Source organism: Periophthalmus magnuspinnatus, chromosome 20 (genome assembly GCF_009829125.3).
Source record: "Periophthalmus magnuspinnatus isolate fPerMag1 chromosome 20, fPerMag1.2.pri, whole genome shotgun sequence".
NCBI classification, from domain to species: Eukaryota; Metazoa; Chordata; class Actinopteri; order Gobiiformes; family Gobiidae; genus Periophthalmus; species Periophthalmus magnuspinnatus.
In genome coordinates, this window is record NC_047145.1 from 12675226 (window position 1) to 12691619 (window position 16394).

General features: G+C 40.3%; 1 protein-coding gene across 1 annotated transcript in view; it reads right to left on the reverse strand.

The window, feature by feature from the left end:
- tgfbr1b (transforming growth factor, beta receptor 1 b) overlaps positions 1–15968 on the reverse strand; it is a 47362-nt gene extending 31394 nt beyond the window's left edge. The window contains exon 1 of the mRNA XM_033985455.2: positions 15858–15968. Within this exon, the coding sequence (XP_033841346.1) occupies positions 15858–15921 (64 nt within the window). The 5' untranslated portion in view covers positions 15922–15968. The remainder of the gene's footprint in view (positions 1–15857) is intronic.
- Between the last annotated feature and the right edge of the window lie 426 nt (positions 15969–16394).

Here is a 16394-nt window from a genome sequence, read left to right on the forward strand (position 1 = left end):
GTAGGCTAAAACTCTAGTAGCGGCTCATGAGGACGCCTGTCAATGACGTTGATGAGCTGCGCAAATACGTCTGTGAATCGCATAACTGGCTGGAGCAGCTCGTCCCCGGTCACACTCACTGACTCACACTGAAAAATAGCGCAGAATGAATTGTTGTCTGTTTATTTTATTTTCAACTCCGGTTTGATTTTTTTGTGCGCAGCTTAGAGGGAACAGCAAAGGGTGCATTTGTCGAATTAGGACACGGCTAGCGTCTGGAGATGCTCGCAGTCCGCGAATCATACGAGTCGGGTGCGTGTCTTGACCTCCGCCGAACCCCTGTGGAACTAGACATACGTACATGCAGACTTTTTTTTAAAGCAAGCCTGTGCAGATACTAACGCAAAATACTTAATTCATAAGTCCACTAGTTCAGAGGGAGATTTTTAGAGTTTGTGTTATGACAATTTAATACTGTGCAACACATGTTTTCAATGTCCTGGACAAGTCCTTAAAATCATAGCAACTGGCAGCTCTAAACCTTTCCTTAAAAAAACATGTCTAATCAAGCAGCTCTCTCTGCCAGTAGTGAAGAAAATGACCAGGTACATTTTGTGTTTTTCATAACAAAATGACAGCGAGTGTGGCTATGGCAACGTGTAAGCCAGAAATAATTGACAAAAATATTTAAAGAGATAATAGTTTGGAAGATGCATTGCAGCTTTTGAGTTGTTTCCAAAATTGGCGACATTTAGTATTATCTTTTTGCAAATTTTCAAAACAATTACCCCATTTTCTGAATGCGACATATCAATCATCTCTACAGCACAGATGTGGATTCAAAATTGCACAAAAGAAGAAAACAGTTTGCTGTAAAATGTTACTTCCCAATCATTTCCTCTCACATTTATTACACAATATTAGAAAAAAAATAATACTGAAAAAAAAAACAGGCTCAAGAGAAAACGGAGAATTAAAAAGCCTTCCATTGAAATCAGAAATCTGCTAACCACTCAATTAGGGATGGGGCAATATGTATATTTTTGAATACTGATATCCGATATTTGGCCGGCTGCTGTGACCGATAACCAATAGTTGACAATATTGATATTTAGCCTTTACAATCCATAGCAAGGCCCACAAATCTATATTAAGATGATGTAAAGATCACAAATAAACTGATAAAATGCTCTTTCCTTTTTGACTCATTAGACTATTCAAAAAGAGCACACAGAATGGAGCAGAGCAAAAAATATCGGTATCATAGTGAATATATTGGCCTCTACAAAGGTTACCATATCAACCGATCCTGAAACCGATATTGTCCATCCTTAGAATCAATGCTCTGATTAAAACTAGAAATGGGCACTATATCTGTTCCAATATCTGTATTCACAGATATCAGTCGAAAGCTGAAAATTGTTACATTTTTCCAAAGTCTTTTAAAATGTGCAATTTTTTTTTCCAAATTTGCACATTTTAAAATCTCAATATTCATCTAAAATGAGTTAATAAAAGAAACGAGTCAGATGGCTTCTGCATTAGAAAATGATGGTTTCCAATGGGAGCTGTCGGCACCTCCAATGGATAGCTCCATATCATACGTAGGATTCTGCTTGCCAACATATCATAGATCAAGAAAATTAAATTGGAGAAAAAAGTAAGTACAGAGCTGGGGCATATACCAGTGCTGTTTAAAATGAGAATATGGCATCTTGGAAATAAGTTATAAAGATTGCAAATGAGAAGGGAAACAATTATAACATGGTTAAAAGCTCTGAAAAGTCGATTTCTGTACAACAACAAAAAGTAATTCGGACCATCCCTACATAAAGCATAACACTGAGGTAATATGATTTCATTTAACATTTCCAGTCATATTAGAGACTGCAGCTATTCTTGTACATAGAGAAGCCAAGTGGAGTTCATAAAGTGTATGATAAACTAGTGATGTACAAGAATATAGCTCAGCAATAATTATTGGCTGATAATGGCAATTATGATGCCACACTGATCATTCTGATAAGAGATTTTCACTGATCCGATCAATCCGATAATTAGAATACCAAAATACAGATTCAACTGCTTTTCCTCTGAAATTTTCTCCCTCTGAGCACTCACTCAGAGCTCCAGCCCCTGCTCCAGCCCCATTCACAGAGCAGCCACGGACAGAGACAGAGAATGGAGTGGACAAGAATTTACGTATGAGATTCTTTTATGTTTTGAGGAGAGATATTTCAGCGAAACCACCTTTTACCGGCCCCACGACACGTTTTATTCTGTTTGAGATGCTGCTGTGACCATGTGCTCCGTGTGAAGATGAGAAAACACGTGTGTCACATAGACACCTTCCACTAAGCAGCCCAACACAGACTGTACAGGACTGTATATGTCTGCATCTCTCCGCCAATTTTTAATTCACCATCTATAGTGGTTTCTTTAAGCTTATCTCAGAATCCATCTCGTGTTAAAGAAACAGTCACGGTGCTGCAGGCCTGCAGCGAGAGAATACGGCTTGCCTGAAGCATATTATTTATAAGGAAAGTAACATAAAACAATAAATAAATTGAATAAAACAGCATTTACAATATGGCAAGAATAATTAATGTAGACTCTATATGAAACAATATCAGAACATAGGATGTTTACAATTCATTTATAAGGCTACAACCCGATACTATTACTTAAAAATATGACATTTACAATTTTGAAGACTTTATATGCATTATATGGTCAACTTTAGTCACATTTAGGCCCATAAACAAAAAACAAATGCAAAAGAGTTTAGATTTAAAATGTATTTTCGGTTTTACAATACCAGTTGTTGATGACACACATCTTCAAATTATCAGTTATCGTATCGGTAGAAAATTCTATTATCATGTATCGCTATAATTGACTGTTGCTTTAGTGATGGCTGACCAGTGGGGCCTCTGTAATGTGCTGATGTGAGAATGGGCCCGTGCGGTCAGTGAACGCACCACCCCTCAGTGCTGTGTGAGAGAGGGAGAGAAAAGGGGAGCTCCAACCTGGCACCACAGCCCCGGGAGACCTCCAAATGAAAAGACTGGATCAAGTTTAATCTAATACAGAGCGAGGGCCGGACAACAAAGGCCCCGCAGAGCAGCAATCCATACAAACTGGATTGTCCGAGCCTCGCACACAGGCCACAAGCAGAGAAGGGGAGGAGGAAGTGGGGAGCACTGAAACACAGTAGCACAGCGCAATCTTACTTTCTACAACGCCAGCAGTGAAGTCATCAGCCAAACAAAACCACCGTCAAGGAACCATTAGGTTTCAATTACGGATGTACGGTAATATTGGTCACCGATAATTATCAGCCGAGGCAGAGAGCAGAGGACAAGTGTTTACGTATATGGGTTTTTTGAACATTTGGAGGAAAGATATTTCAATGAAACCACTTTGCACCATCCCCAAGACATAGGAGAGGGGATACAGCTTCTTACAACAGATCTAACAAGTCATCTGAAAGTTTTCACTGCAACGACAAGTGAAAATAGGAGGCAGTCCCAATGGGCAGCCAAGACTGTGACAGTCCATGCATTAGAGCTGTGGCTTGACATAGATGCTATCGGGATGAAGGGCTTGGACTATCAAGTTGGATTTTATTTTATTTATCTAACAAGAGGATGTGTGGTGCAGATTTAGGGAAAATGTGTATGTCATGCAGACATGTTCTGCTAAGCAGACTGTGTACAAGACTGTCTGTGCCTCTACACTAACTTTATATTCACCCTCTATATTCACAATACACAGCGGCTGCTTTGAGCTTTTGTCATTCAGAATCCATCTCAAATCTCAATGTTAAAAGAGTAGCCACAGTGCAACGGGTCCACTCCTTTTCCTCTGTATTGCACAAAGCATGAAACCCACAGACAGAATATGGCTTATCTGAAGCACAGTCTTAATAAGGAATGTAACAAAATAAAAGGGCACAATTACAATGTGGCAAGAAGAATTAACGTAGGCCTTATATGAAACATTATCAGGACATAGGAAGTAATAATTAATTATATTATTAGATTATAATTAATTTATATTGATTTTATGAGCAGGCTACAACCCAATACTGTTACTTCATATGTGTAAATGTCATGTTTTAAGGCTTTATGTGCATCATATGGTCTGGTTTAGTCACAAGTTTTACATTTTTATAAATAATTTAAAACATATTAAATGTATTACTGTTATTTACTTTAAACAGTTATCGATGACACACATGTTCAAATGATCGGTATCAAATGAAAATTCCATTAACGTACATCACTAGTTTCAATCTGTTACCCCAAGGTCAGACTGGTGCAGCTCCGGTCCGATCGCTGCAAGTATTCTGTATAGTACAAAATTCGAGAGAAGTTCAGACGACACGCCAGTGTGTATCACACCGCAACTAAACCGGTCTGCCACTGGAGTCGCAGATGGACTGGGTCCAGTCTGAGTGAGGTGTTAGGACTACATTGAAAGTATTTTTTTTCATTTTCTAGATGTAACTTATCCATACAAAATGGAACAGACATTTTAGCTAGGTTTAAACAATTACTGATTTAAAGAGAACAATCAAAAAACAACTGTCTGAAGACTGTCACAGTCATCTGCCTCTGGCTTCCTCAAATCAGACCATGGACTATGTGACAATATACACGAACATGTGACATGCATAACACATGAAGGAGCCAGTGAGCCAGTCTTTGGCGAAGTATTGAAAAGCAAATACGAATTGAAGTTAAAACTAGTATCTAAACTAGATACGCATTTAAGCCAGTATTGATATTGATTTGATTAACTTTTCTTAAATAGCTTTAGAATGATCTTGATAACACCATCACTGTGGTATCAGAATTTGTATCGAGTATCGAGTCTATTTCTTAGTATTGAAATCAAATTTGAATTTTTAGTATGGTGACAACACTGCGGAAGCTGCAGTCTCCAGTACTATTCTAGTACGGACAGAGGCGTTGTGTCCCACTGCTCCTGAGTATATGCCTACTTATAATTCTATTAACTTTTTGTATTGATTGTACAGCATACATATGATGCATATATATACAACAACTGTTGGACCACGCAAAAACAAATGACCTTATGAGCTAGATGTGCGCAGTGCCGACAGCACTGACCCAGTGACGCACTTGGGCTTGCTGTCAGGCTGTGCTTGACTGACACAAAACACACAAGGCCACTGGAGCCAGCCTCTGTTCTGTGGACTCCAAACTATGATACAACTTCTCCAGACATTTTCCATTTTTAGTGTTTTGGGGCAAGGACATACTAGTGATATGATGAAGGACAGTAGCCTCCTCCAGCTGATTTGATGCTAATAGACTATGGCGCATCCTTGCAGAGGTCCACACAACTGCCAGCTTGTGTCAGGCCTGCACCACTCAAGCGCTGCATGGACGACACAGGGCCATGCTAACCCCAAGTGTATCCAGCATGAATTTATCTTATGAGCATGCAGCAATGATGTAAATCAGTCAGTGAACTGTTGAGCATATGAAAATCTTCATGACAAATTAAGTTTTTGTAAGCAGAGCAGAATTCATCACACAGATGGTAATTCAAGAGAGCATTTGGCCCTGAGCAGTCCTTTCACCTAAAGAGGGCAGTTAATTACTCTTCAACAGACCCTGAACGCATCGCCTCACTTCCACAGATCCTGAGCACATCACACTCACACAAGTGACACTTTAGATCCAGTGTGATCTTTCAGTGTGTTTAAATGTGTATTTTTCTTATTATAGATTTTGGTTACCATCAAGATCATTATAGATTGTGGTTACCATCAAGATGCCAAGATACTCCAAGGCTGACCCTGAACAATTTTAGAAAAACAACAGCAATTGTTTTCTGACTGATATCATGCAAGATTTGTGTTTTTTTTTAAATGCAGGATTCTATTCAAAGTTCACATTTTAAACATGTCCAGGGCCATTGCCATTGCCATTTAACTGAAATATGATCTGCTAAACAATACAATAATCCCATGAATTTTGATTGTGAAATCTTACAATCCTATATTGTTCACCTATACTATAAATGATCACTCTTTCTTTCTTACAATCAGATAATACTAACATACATTAACACCCTTCAGACCAACTAAAACTATACTAAAGATTTTGTATCACTATTTTATTAGCAGCCTGTCCAAAAATGAGACAGAAACAGCCGCACCCCTCCCCCCGCCCCGCTCAGGACTGGCCTCTGAGCTCATTTCCTGTTATTCTCTCATCTCCAGAGAGCATGACCTGGGGTGCCCCTTGTGCCCCCTCCTCCAGAACGTCTTTGTCCGGAGCAGATGTGCTGTGTGTCCCGGGACAGGCCTTGCAGACAGTCCCACCCCCCCCAGCTCCAGCACTCGGAGCAGGAGGCAGGCAGGCCATGGCTGGGGTAAGGGGCGACCACATGTGCTGGTCTCCATGCACTTCCACCTTTACGACTGGGACCCATGTCAATACATTTAACCCCTTCATCAGTCGCTTCAAGTAATATGGTTGAAAACGACTGTTGTTCTAATGCCACGTCATCTGAGCCATATACCATGTGCTGGATAAAACATCAATGTGCCAATGGAACATGCACACAGCATACCAGTCATACTCTGAAACAGCAATCCCCAAGTTTCTCAGAAAAATCACAAAATCCCAATTAGATTTGGAATTTATGTTGTTTTTTTTTTTTAATATGAATCTGTTCAATGTTCATATTTTAAATGTGTCCAGAAGCATAGACAAAAAAGAAAAATGAACAGACAAACTAATACAAGAACTACATGTCAGAACATATACAGATCTAAACTACAGGGTTTGTATGCAGGATACCACAGGATACCACAGGATATTTTGTGGTTGCAGCCTTTGTGATTTTCCAATTGTGTACCTCACCCACCCTACTTTTTACTTTCACTGAATTTGCAGACATCTAAATCAGTAGGAAACATGAGGTGTTGTAAGCTCTGTTTTTCCCCATAGTAGGTGACTGCCAGACAGCCAGCTCAATTCTTGTCACCGAGTCCATTAGACTGGGAGTATTGTACCCCTGATGACATGGCCCAACACTGTCGCAATACCTTGAGGGTTCATGTCTCCCGGTCCTGTACTGTTGATAAATAACCTGCGTTAGAACTCCAGGCTCAGACCTCTTCTTCCAACTCTCAAGCTACTTTAATTTATCCTACAACAGTAGACTTTATAGAAATGGGTTAGAGAGTGGGAAGACATTCAGCACACTATTACTACTTAGACTATAATAGGAATAACAGATTTGAATAACAGGATTGAAGTAATCAACTGTTCAAATAATTTGCCAATTAATTGGCAAATCAAATTTAAAATCAATCGTAACTTGGCAGACTAGACAACAACTCCCCAATCGTAACTTGGCAGACTAGACAACAACTCCCCATTCATCCTCAGTCCAGCATAATTAAACAAAATACATTTATAAAAAAATGACTAAAGGCACAAAATACAAAACTTTGTTGACTGGATTAGTCAGGGATTAATTCAATTAAAAACGTTAATTGTTGTAGCCCTAAAAACAACAAATCCTTAGCTGATAAACTGTTTTCCCTCAAACCAAGAGGAAATTGCTGCACTCCTTTCCTTAGCCGTCAGCTGAGCTTCCATGACTCATGGCTCACTGGCCTTCATGTTAGGCCGTCCACTGAAAAATAAACATACGCCTGGTCTGCGCAACATATCACAGCTGATCACGGATTTAGAAATGTGGACGTGGGTGTACGCTACACTCCGTCCCACGCCAGGTCAAGATGTGCTTTCCTATTTAAATATATTTTGCCAACATTTTCATTTTAAGATTTACTGTTAAATGATTGGCAATTTCCTGAACATAACAAAAGACAAAATGTAAGTGAAGTGAAAATTGTAATCTATGAATTACGGCTTCAAATAATTTCACTCAAAATTAAATTTGAACGGACACAATTAGCAAATCGCAAAAGCTGAAATTTTTGAAGTACCATATTTTCCTCCACAAAACAAATTTTTTTGTCTTATTCCATTTTTAAAAATTGCCAACCTGTAGTTTTTTAGCTATATAAATATTCTGAAGTACATGTGACATCTGTAGTAGTTTGTTAGTTCATAAATCTATTTTTTTATTTTTTTGGGTCAATTCTTCCATGCATTTAAAGTGTGAATTTGTGAATGTGAACAGAATCCCATTTTGAAATAGTAAATCATAGATCTAAATTATAATTGCAATACTCGTAAGAAAAAAAAAAGTTTCTTACCATATTTTCAACCCTTACCCTGGAAACTTGTAAATTTTACATTTGTGATGAAAAAAAAAAAAAATTAATTTTAGCTCCATAAATTTGTTGAATGTGTTTGAATGTTGAGTGCATCTTATGCACTCACCTGAAGGATTATTAGGAACACCATACTAATACGGTGTTTGACCCCCTTTCGCCTTCAGAACTGCCTTAATTCTACGTGGCATTGGTTCCACCACATCCCAAAGATGCTCTATCGGGTTGAGATCTGGTGACTGTGGGGGCCTTGTAGCCTCTTTTTCCTATTTGTAGTGGAGATGAGTGGTACCCGGTGGGGTCTTCTGCTGTTGTAGCCCATCCGCCTCAAGGTTGTGCGTGTCGTGGCTTCACAAATGCTTTGCTGCATTCCTCGGTTGTAACGAGTGGTTATTTCAGTCAACATCGCTCTTCTATCAGCTTGAATCACTCGGCCCATTCTCCTCTGACCTTAGCATCAACAAGGCATTTTCGCCCACAGGACTGCCACATACTGGATGTTTTTCCCTTTTCACACCATTCTTTGTAAAACCCTAGAAATGGTTGTGAGTGAAAATTCCAGTAACTGAGCAGATTGTGAAATACTCAGAACGGCCCGTCTGGCACCAACAACCATGCCACGCTCAAAATTGCTTAAATCACCTTTCTTTCCCATTCTGACATTCAGTTTGGAGTTCAGGAGATTGTCTTGACCAGGACCACACCCCTAAATGCATTGAAGCAACTGCCATGTGATTGGTTGATTAGATAATTGCATTAAGGAGAAATTAATAATCCTTTAGGTGAGTGTATTTCCTTAGAAGTTCAATGACCTCATCAGATAAAAGCTTCTTGTCTAGTTTAGACCTTCAATCCCTTCAAAGTCCTAACCTGGGAACTTTGGGGAACATTTAATATTACAGAATCACATTTGTTTACAGCTGACAGATTCATCCCCAGCTGGTTGTGGAATTTGTTAGCTAGTTGGTTTAGTTATGAGCATGTTGCAGAGCTAGATGTGCTGCCTGGGACAAAGCCTTGAATGGATGAGTGAGCTGTGCACAATGGGCCTGCATCTGTTCCTCTGCTCCCACTCGCTATACTGAAGGTTAGACGGCCGACCTCAGCAGCTGCACCCACATCACTACAACCACACAACCTGCTCTAGGGCTGTGCCAAAAATTGAAAGATTAATAGATCGCAAAATCTAAACTTTGGTCGATCTCAATAATATGGCAGGAGCATTTTAATCAACAGGTCTATAGCCAATGCTGTGGCAGTAAGAGTGCGTGATGAAGAGGAGTCACTGCTTTCTTGTTTAGGTGAAAGCTCTGTGTCAGGGCCACAGCGTGTCTCTGTATCCTCCTCACGTGTCCTCGCATTTCATAAGTTTTGACTGAATCTGTAGTTTTTGCTTTTAAGATGATTGTCATATGAAAGAAAAGAGAATACACCGAGACTGCAGATTATAGTGAATAGCAGTACAGATCTTAACCACTGACCGAAAGCAGTCAGTGCCTCATGCTAACACACTTAGCTCCTTAGTTTCACTTTTATCACTGAAACTACAGTCCCTGGACCTGTCCGCTGTACACCACTGTATGCGTTCATTTTACTAAAACTATTGTTTGAGAACACTGAAAATATTCAGAGATCAAAAGTCACAGAGGAAGCTAGAGGAGCGGTGCAATGTTGCGTGTGAATGATTTTATTAGATAATTTATAGATTTTATTTATTACTTTTATTAGAACAAAAATATGGTTGAATTGAAGCCTCAGGCAAGTCCTGGACAGATACTAAATATGTTCGTGGGTCACAGCCAGCACTGACACTGCTGTAAGAACACAGACCCCACACAGACCTGACCTGAGCTCAGCCTCTACTCAGCTGTGCTGTGGGAGCAGAGGAGAGAGAGCCCTGCGAATGGGTATGACTCGTCTTATTACTCAAATTGATCAACTTAATGCAAATATTAAGCAGTTCTGACTGAGAAAATTATTTAACTTCTGTAAATTTGTATGCACCTCACATAAATATCTAAAAAAATGTGGTTGCAACATTATGGCAAAAAACACTGTATTTTTCTTTTTGTCTTTAATGTGTAAATAAAGTCACCAGCTTCTGAAAGGTCACACTTCACTCACTTCAAAGGTTACCTTCACTCACACTGAGTCTCACACCTAACCAAATGAAAAAAAAAGTGTGTGCATTTATTAAATACAGAAATAATGAATCACAATATGACCAAAACAGCAGATTGTCACTGGAATCAGAGCACGATAAATTTTTTATCACCATAATCACCCAGCCCTAAAATCAAGCATCAACATAGGGATGCCCTGAGTGTCATCACATGGGGCAGGAAAAGTTCAAGCATGGAAAAGGGCTGCGCAATGTATCAATCGAGTTGAAATTGCAATATGAGTTAGCAGGTAGGCTTAGGGTTCTTGTATTATCAAATCACAAAGGCTGCCATAGATTAGTGCAGTGAGACAGGGGATTGTCCTCTTGTCACATGCCCGGCCGTATCAGCTCCTGACGGTGAGAAACAATCACATAGTAGCACTTTAGGAAACCTCCACACTCAGTCACTCAGTCAGCCTCTTTACAAACCTCAATCTGCACCATCACAATATGTTTCATCTCATAAGGCTCCTGTTAAGTTAGGGTTTTACTTGTAGAATCTCATGCAATTGTTTTAAAGGATAGTTTCTTCAAAAAAAAGTAATAAACCAATGAGCACTGTCACTGCACTGAACCTGCACAGTTCTCACGCATTGCCTCTCTTGGGCTGTGTTTACATTTAGCTGAAGAGATAGGTTTAATCACCACCAAGTGAGCAGCTGTAGCCAAAAGAGCCTGAATGAGACAAAGATCAAGTTAGGTAGATGTGGCGTCATTTACGCAGCTGTGGTTAGTGGTAGGGATGTAAGAATAACCAAAATATCATGATATCAGACGATTATGTAAGTACGTCGAATCACAAGCTGCCTTGCTTAAATGAATTGTTTTGGTGCAGCAACAGCAAAAAAAAAAAAAAAAAAAAAAGAGGAAACCACAAATCTCATGATGTTTTGTTCCATTTTACTGTAGACAGTATGAAGACATAATTGCTATAAAGAAACTTCCCGTCTTAATTCTTTGGAATATGACAGTCAGTAGTATTGCACCAAAGGTTTGTCGAGGCTTGTCATGGTAGAATTTCTTTAATTTTGTTGAATTGGCATCGACAACATCGCAATAAATATCGTATCTAGAAATTAATATCGTGACCCTGAGAGTTCCATATTGTTACATCACTAGTTAGTACCAATGTGTGGGCAAGTCTGCACTGTATACTAAAGTACTGTTTCCTGAAAAGGTGTGAAGCTCCACGCAGTTGTTGCACATAGATCACATGAGGCTTGGCCCCTGGTACAGAGCATGTCTGCAGGGTGCTCTGAGCTTCAACAGTCCTAAAGGAGACAGTGGAAACTCTCTAGTTGACACTCATTCAATGACTAAATTCAGTATTAAGAAAAATGTTTCAGTGACCTTAAATGTTGTCTGTCGTTTTGTTTGCTAGCCCTTTTGGCAAGATTTATTGGAGAGTTGCATTAAAAGAATGGCCTTTCATTTTTATGAGGATTAAACAAGCTACCTTGACTAGCCCAGAGGCATCGGAATAGCAGTGCTGTCGTTTGCCTGTAAATGCCTGTAAACAGCATGGCCAACAGTCCAGTGTAGTTCAGAGGGGAGCGCCTGTTCACACATCACTGCCCCTCTGTGCTGTGGTCAATGGCACCAGCACATCCTCTCACATTAGTCATGGCTACACAGGTCTGAACAACAGGCAGAGCAGTCACCTGCATGCGTGGCATTCCTCCACACACAGCATAGAGCCACAAACAAGCACTGCACAGAAACAATGGGCCCCCAAGCGCCCCTCACACGGCCCCACATAGGAGAGCTGAGAGGGCAGGCTCCCAGGGGCCGCTATCAGTGTGCAACTAAACAACACAGAGCACAAAAGGAAGCAGCCAGTGGCCTTGAGAAGATCAGCCCAGGCTCGGCTTCCGGTTTCTAAAAAATAAAAACAAAAAAACCTGAATGGGAGCAGAAATTACACTGCCACACATTTGTTGATGAATAATACAGTCTTCAGTTATGGCAGTTTTATTCTGATGATTAAAGACTGCTTGTAGTTGTTGGCAAATTTCAATCTGCATTTGATTATTTGAGTATCCTTCAACAAAAATACATTTTTATCTACAGCCTGGTCTTTGCAAACCAAAAGCGTGATATACTTCACATCACATTAACCTATAAACATATTCAACAACACCTACATTTTTTTTTTTAGATTTGACCTATTTGACAAGTTATTACCGCATCAATTTTACATAAATGTACAAGTAATATGATTGGTCAGGCAATAGGTTGATGGTGTCTTAATTGAATTTTTATGAGCGACTGTAGGGCTGTAACTAACAGTTATTTAAATTTAAATTATTCCTTTAATTAGATTAATCAATTAGTTGTTTAGATCAGTGAAAAGCCCATTAATATGATTTTTTTACAATATTTCACCCAGATAAAGCTTTGATTTTGTTGCCACTTGGAGCCATCCTGATGGAGTAGAGTCACAGATAAAAAAAAAAGTTTTTCATCATAACTATAGATTGACCAATACGTTTGTTTTTTTCCCCCCAAGGCCAAGGCCGATATCAATTACCTCGGCCTTTAATACAGAGCAACCAGTGGCCTATAAGATGTGCCAATATGGATTATTTTCCCCAAATTATTTAATTTTTATTTACTACCAACTCCCCCAATTCTTTTTTTAATAACAAACCTATAATAGAGCTTTGTTTGTTTTTCTGCCTAAAAAATACAAAGTATTCGCTGGAGATATAAGGACAATAGCTGATATGCTAAAAAGGCCGAATATTAGCCCACCGATATATCTCCAAGTAAAACACTAAAAGTACATTATAGAGATGGATCACTAAATCGAGGAGATATTCACGCTTTTTACTTTTATGTTGTTTCAGTTAACCACCTGACTTAAGGAGAGACCTTTAGCTTAATTTGAACACTTTAATAAGACGGCACTGCTCAAAATGTGACTACACTGCTCTCTGACAGCTTTACACAGAAATAAGGTCAAGGATTAGTTTGTTGCACTTTTAAATCATATAACTGGGGTAGATATAATAAAAACCGGCCCTATGTATAAGCTCAAATATATTGAATGAATCAGCCATTGGTGCTCCAGTTTCTAAACAATCGGTACTGGCATTAGCCATGAAAAAACTCATATCAGTCAAGCTCTAACATACTTCCTGTGTCATTTTGATGCATACAGCTTTGTTTAACTAAAAACAAAATTGCTTCTTTCATAGCAGGTTTTGGAGTCCAGAAAAGCAATTATTCAATGACTAAATTAGTTTACATTAGTTATGATTATTCTAATAACTTGCGTCACACCTCGTCACCTAATTATTTTTTGTGACTGTTTTATCTAGTATTGACAATCCATTTGAGTCCAACTACTGGTTTGTGGGAACAGGGTCGTTCTCCTTCTTGTAAAGCACTATAGACTTGTATGGCTTGTTTCAGGCAGCAAAGAGCCTCGCCTCCTTACACCCTCTGACCATGAGCTGTCCAGGTACATTCTCCCACAGAAGTCCCAGCCACTCTAACGCATCTCTGCAGATCCGTCTCCTCCGATCTACACACTGATGGACTCTCTGTGACAGAGTGGCTCCAGCTGCTGACACTACACTTGTCCTTTATGGCTCTGCTCTCCAGCTAAGTGCGATGTGTTTACTTACAACACCGTCCGGAGCTGGGGAGGGGGCGCGGGCCTGGGAAGAATAGTGCACGGACAAATCAAAGTGAAGGGTGGGGGGAGTGGCAGCCTATCAGGGTCTGGGGGCTGCAGTGAACACAGCAGTAGTGACAGGACCCAATTTAGACCCACAGCTCTTGCACTAGTAAAAGTGATTCTAAATGGTGCTGCAGGGTGTGACCAGTACCACAACCCACTCCTCTGCCATGGATACTGCATTTTACACCAACAACATACAGTGCATGTTCGGATCAAAAATTCAGCCTTTCCTTCTCCGTGCGCAGAGCCACGCCATGACAATCCCATTCTCACACAAAGAAAACGGAATTCCCTTCCTCTCAGTGTGTGTCCAAGAGCCGACATATCAATTTTTAGCAGCTCGAGTGTGCAGGCAGGGGGTATCCGAGGACACCACGCTGCTTTTGGCATGAGGTGGCCCCGTTTAGCCCGCTTATGAATGCCGTTTGATGAAGAAGCATGCTCAGCTCCTCACGATACACTCCCTCTGCCTGCGTTTCCAACACAAAGGAATGTGACACAAAGAAATGTGATGGTCCACAATAAAACATACAAATATATAAAAGGTCTAGATATTTCTAGATTGGTTATATATTGTGCTTGTTGGGTCTAGCTGCTAAAACCAAACCACGGACTCCACTCTCAGCATAAAGAGACTGGGCGGTGCGGAGGAAATGGAAGCCTATTGGTATCCACTAATGAATAGCAATCAACATGGAACCAATCTAGCATTCTTCCGAGGTGATGAGGTTTTATCAGTGACTGTAAAAAGCCACAACACATGCATTTCCCTAACTCTGCTCCAGAGTCTATAGCGCAGTGGGCATGAATGAAAGCAGTTCCACACTAATCCCTTTAGCTGTTGCCCATTCGTGCAACAATTCTTACTACAAGGAGCAATCGTAGCCAAGAGTAGAGGCGTCCCCAGTGCGGACTCATGGGCTGAGGGGTTGTTCACGAAGCACCACGTTGGAAGACCAAATTCAATACCTTCCAAAACGAGAGAAACGTGGACATGTAGATAGTTTGTTGTACGCGCAGCCTGGTTATTTCACAACGCCTTTAGACAGACTTTGTCCCCCTAAATTTTGGTGATCACAAGTAGTGGGCCTATCAGCTCCTTCATGTTAGTGTTTTCTTCTGGGTTTAACTCAATACAACGAAATGCCAGTATGTAAAGAGGAAAAGAATACACTTAAGCTATAGTGCAATCACATCAATTTCATAAGAATGGATTTTACGCACGGTGGTCTGCGAATAACGGAATTTGGATGGAGCGTTTGGAAAGTATAATCAGAAGCAATCGACTGATAAACACATTTCAACGACACATATTTTGTCCAGACAAAGTTACAATAATAAAGAGTTGCACAGAAAAGCAAAGTATATTACAACAGCTAAACTTTATAATCTGACGGCGAGAAAGTAGTCCGATGTGCACAATCTTTCCAGGCGACAAAACAAGCAGACTGGGGGGTTTGACAAGAAGATTTGGGATCGTAAAGTAAAGTGAGCCCCGGGCTATGGTCCACTTGGGGCCAGTGTGACTTTAGCCGCTCGCCTTTTAGCAGACAATAAACATTCCTCAGACAGGCAGCGGCAGGCAGCCCGCGGACCTGCGCCATCTTAGTTCCACTCGGGCTGCCTCTCCAACAAAGAGATTTTCTCCATCAACAGGACAAATACAAGGGTCAAACTTTGGCGGAAGCGACAAAAGCGTTAACAGATTTGCTCAGTTAAATCAAATCACTTACCGGAATTTTCGTGTATGCTCGCCCCGAAGAGAAGGACGAGCAAAATGCATGGTATAGCATCCATCGTGGCTTCGGAGCAGACTGGCAGAGCACGGCTAACTTCTCCCTGCAGTGAGCAAGGGCGCAGCGGATTGGCTGAAACCGCGCGAAGTCCCGCCCCTCTGGCCTTGTTCGGGCGGAAGGGCGGTACCGATTGGTTCAGCGCCACCTTAAACCCCGCCCCCACCAGAGCGACTTACTGCTGTAAACAAACACTGTTGCTGCTCATTATAGAGGAAAAAGTGCATATTTTAGTAATTTATTGTGAAAATATTTAAAAGATATACATTACCAAAGAAGTTTATAAGTCCTGTATTATGCAAAATTGAGTCTTGTGAGCTTTTGTGTTTTGTTTTATTCGCATGTGTGTCTACATCTCCAAAACTCAAAATGCTCTGTTCCACCATGTGATGTCTTGAAGTGGTAGTTTTCAGGTTAGCAGCTGCCTTTTACCTTTTGATTAATAGAGATTGGAAATTCAAATTATCCAAATGATTC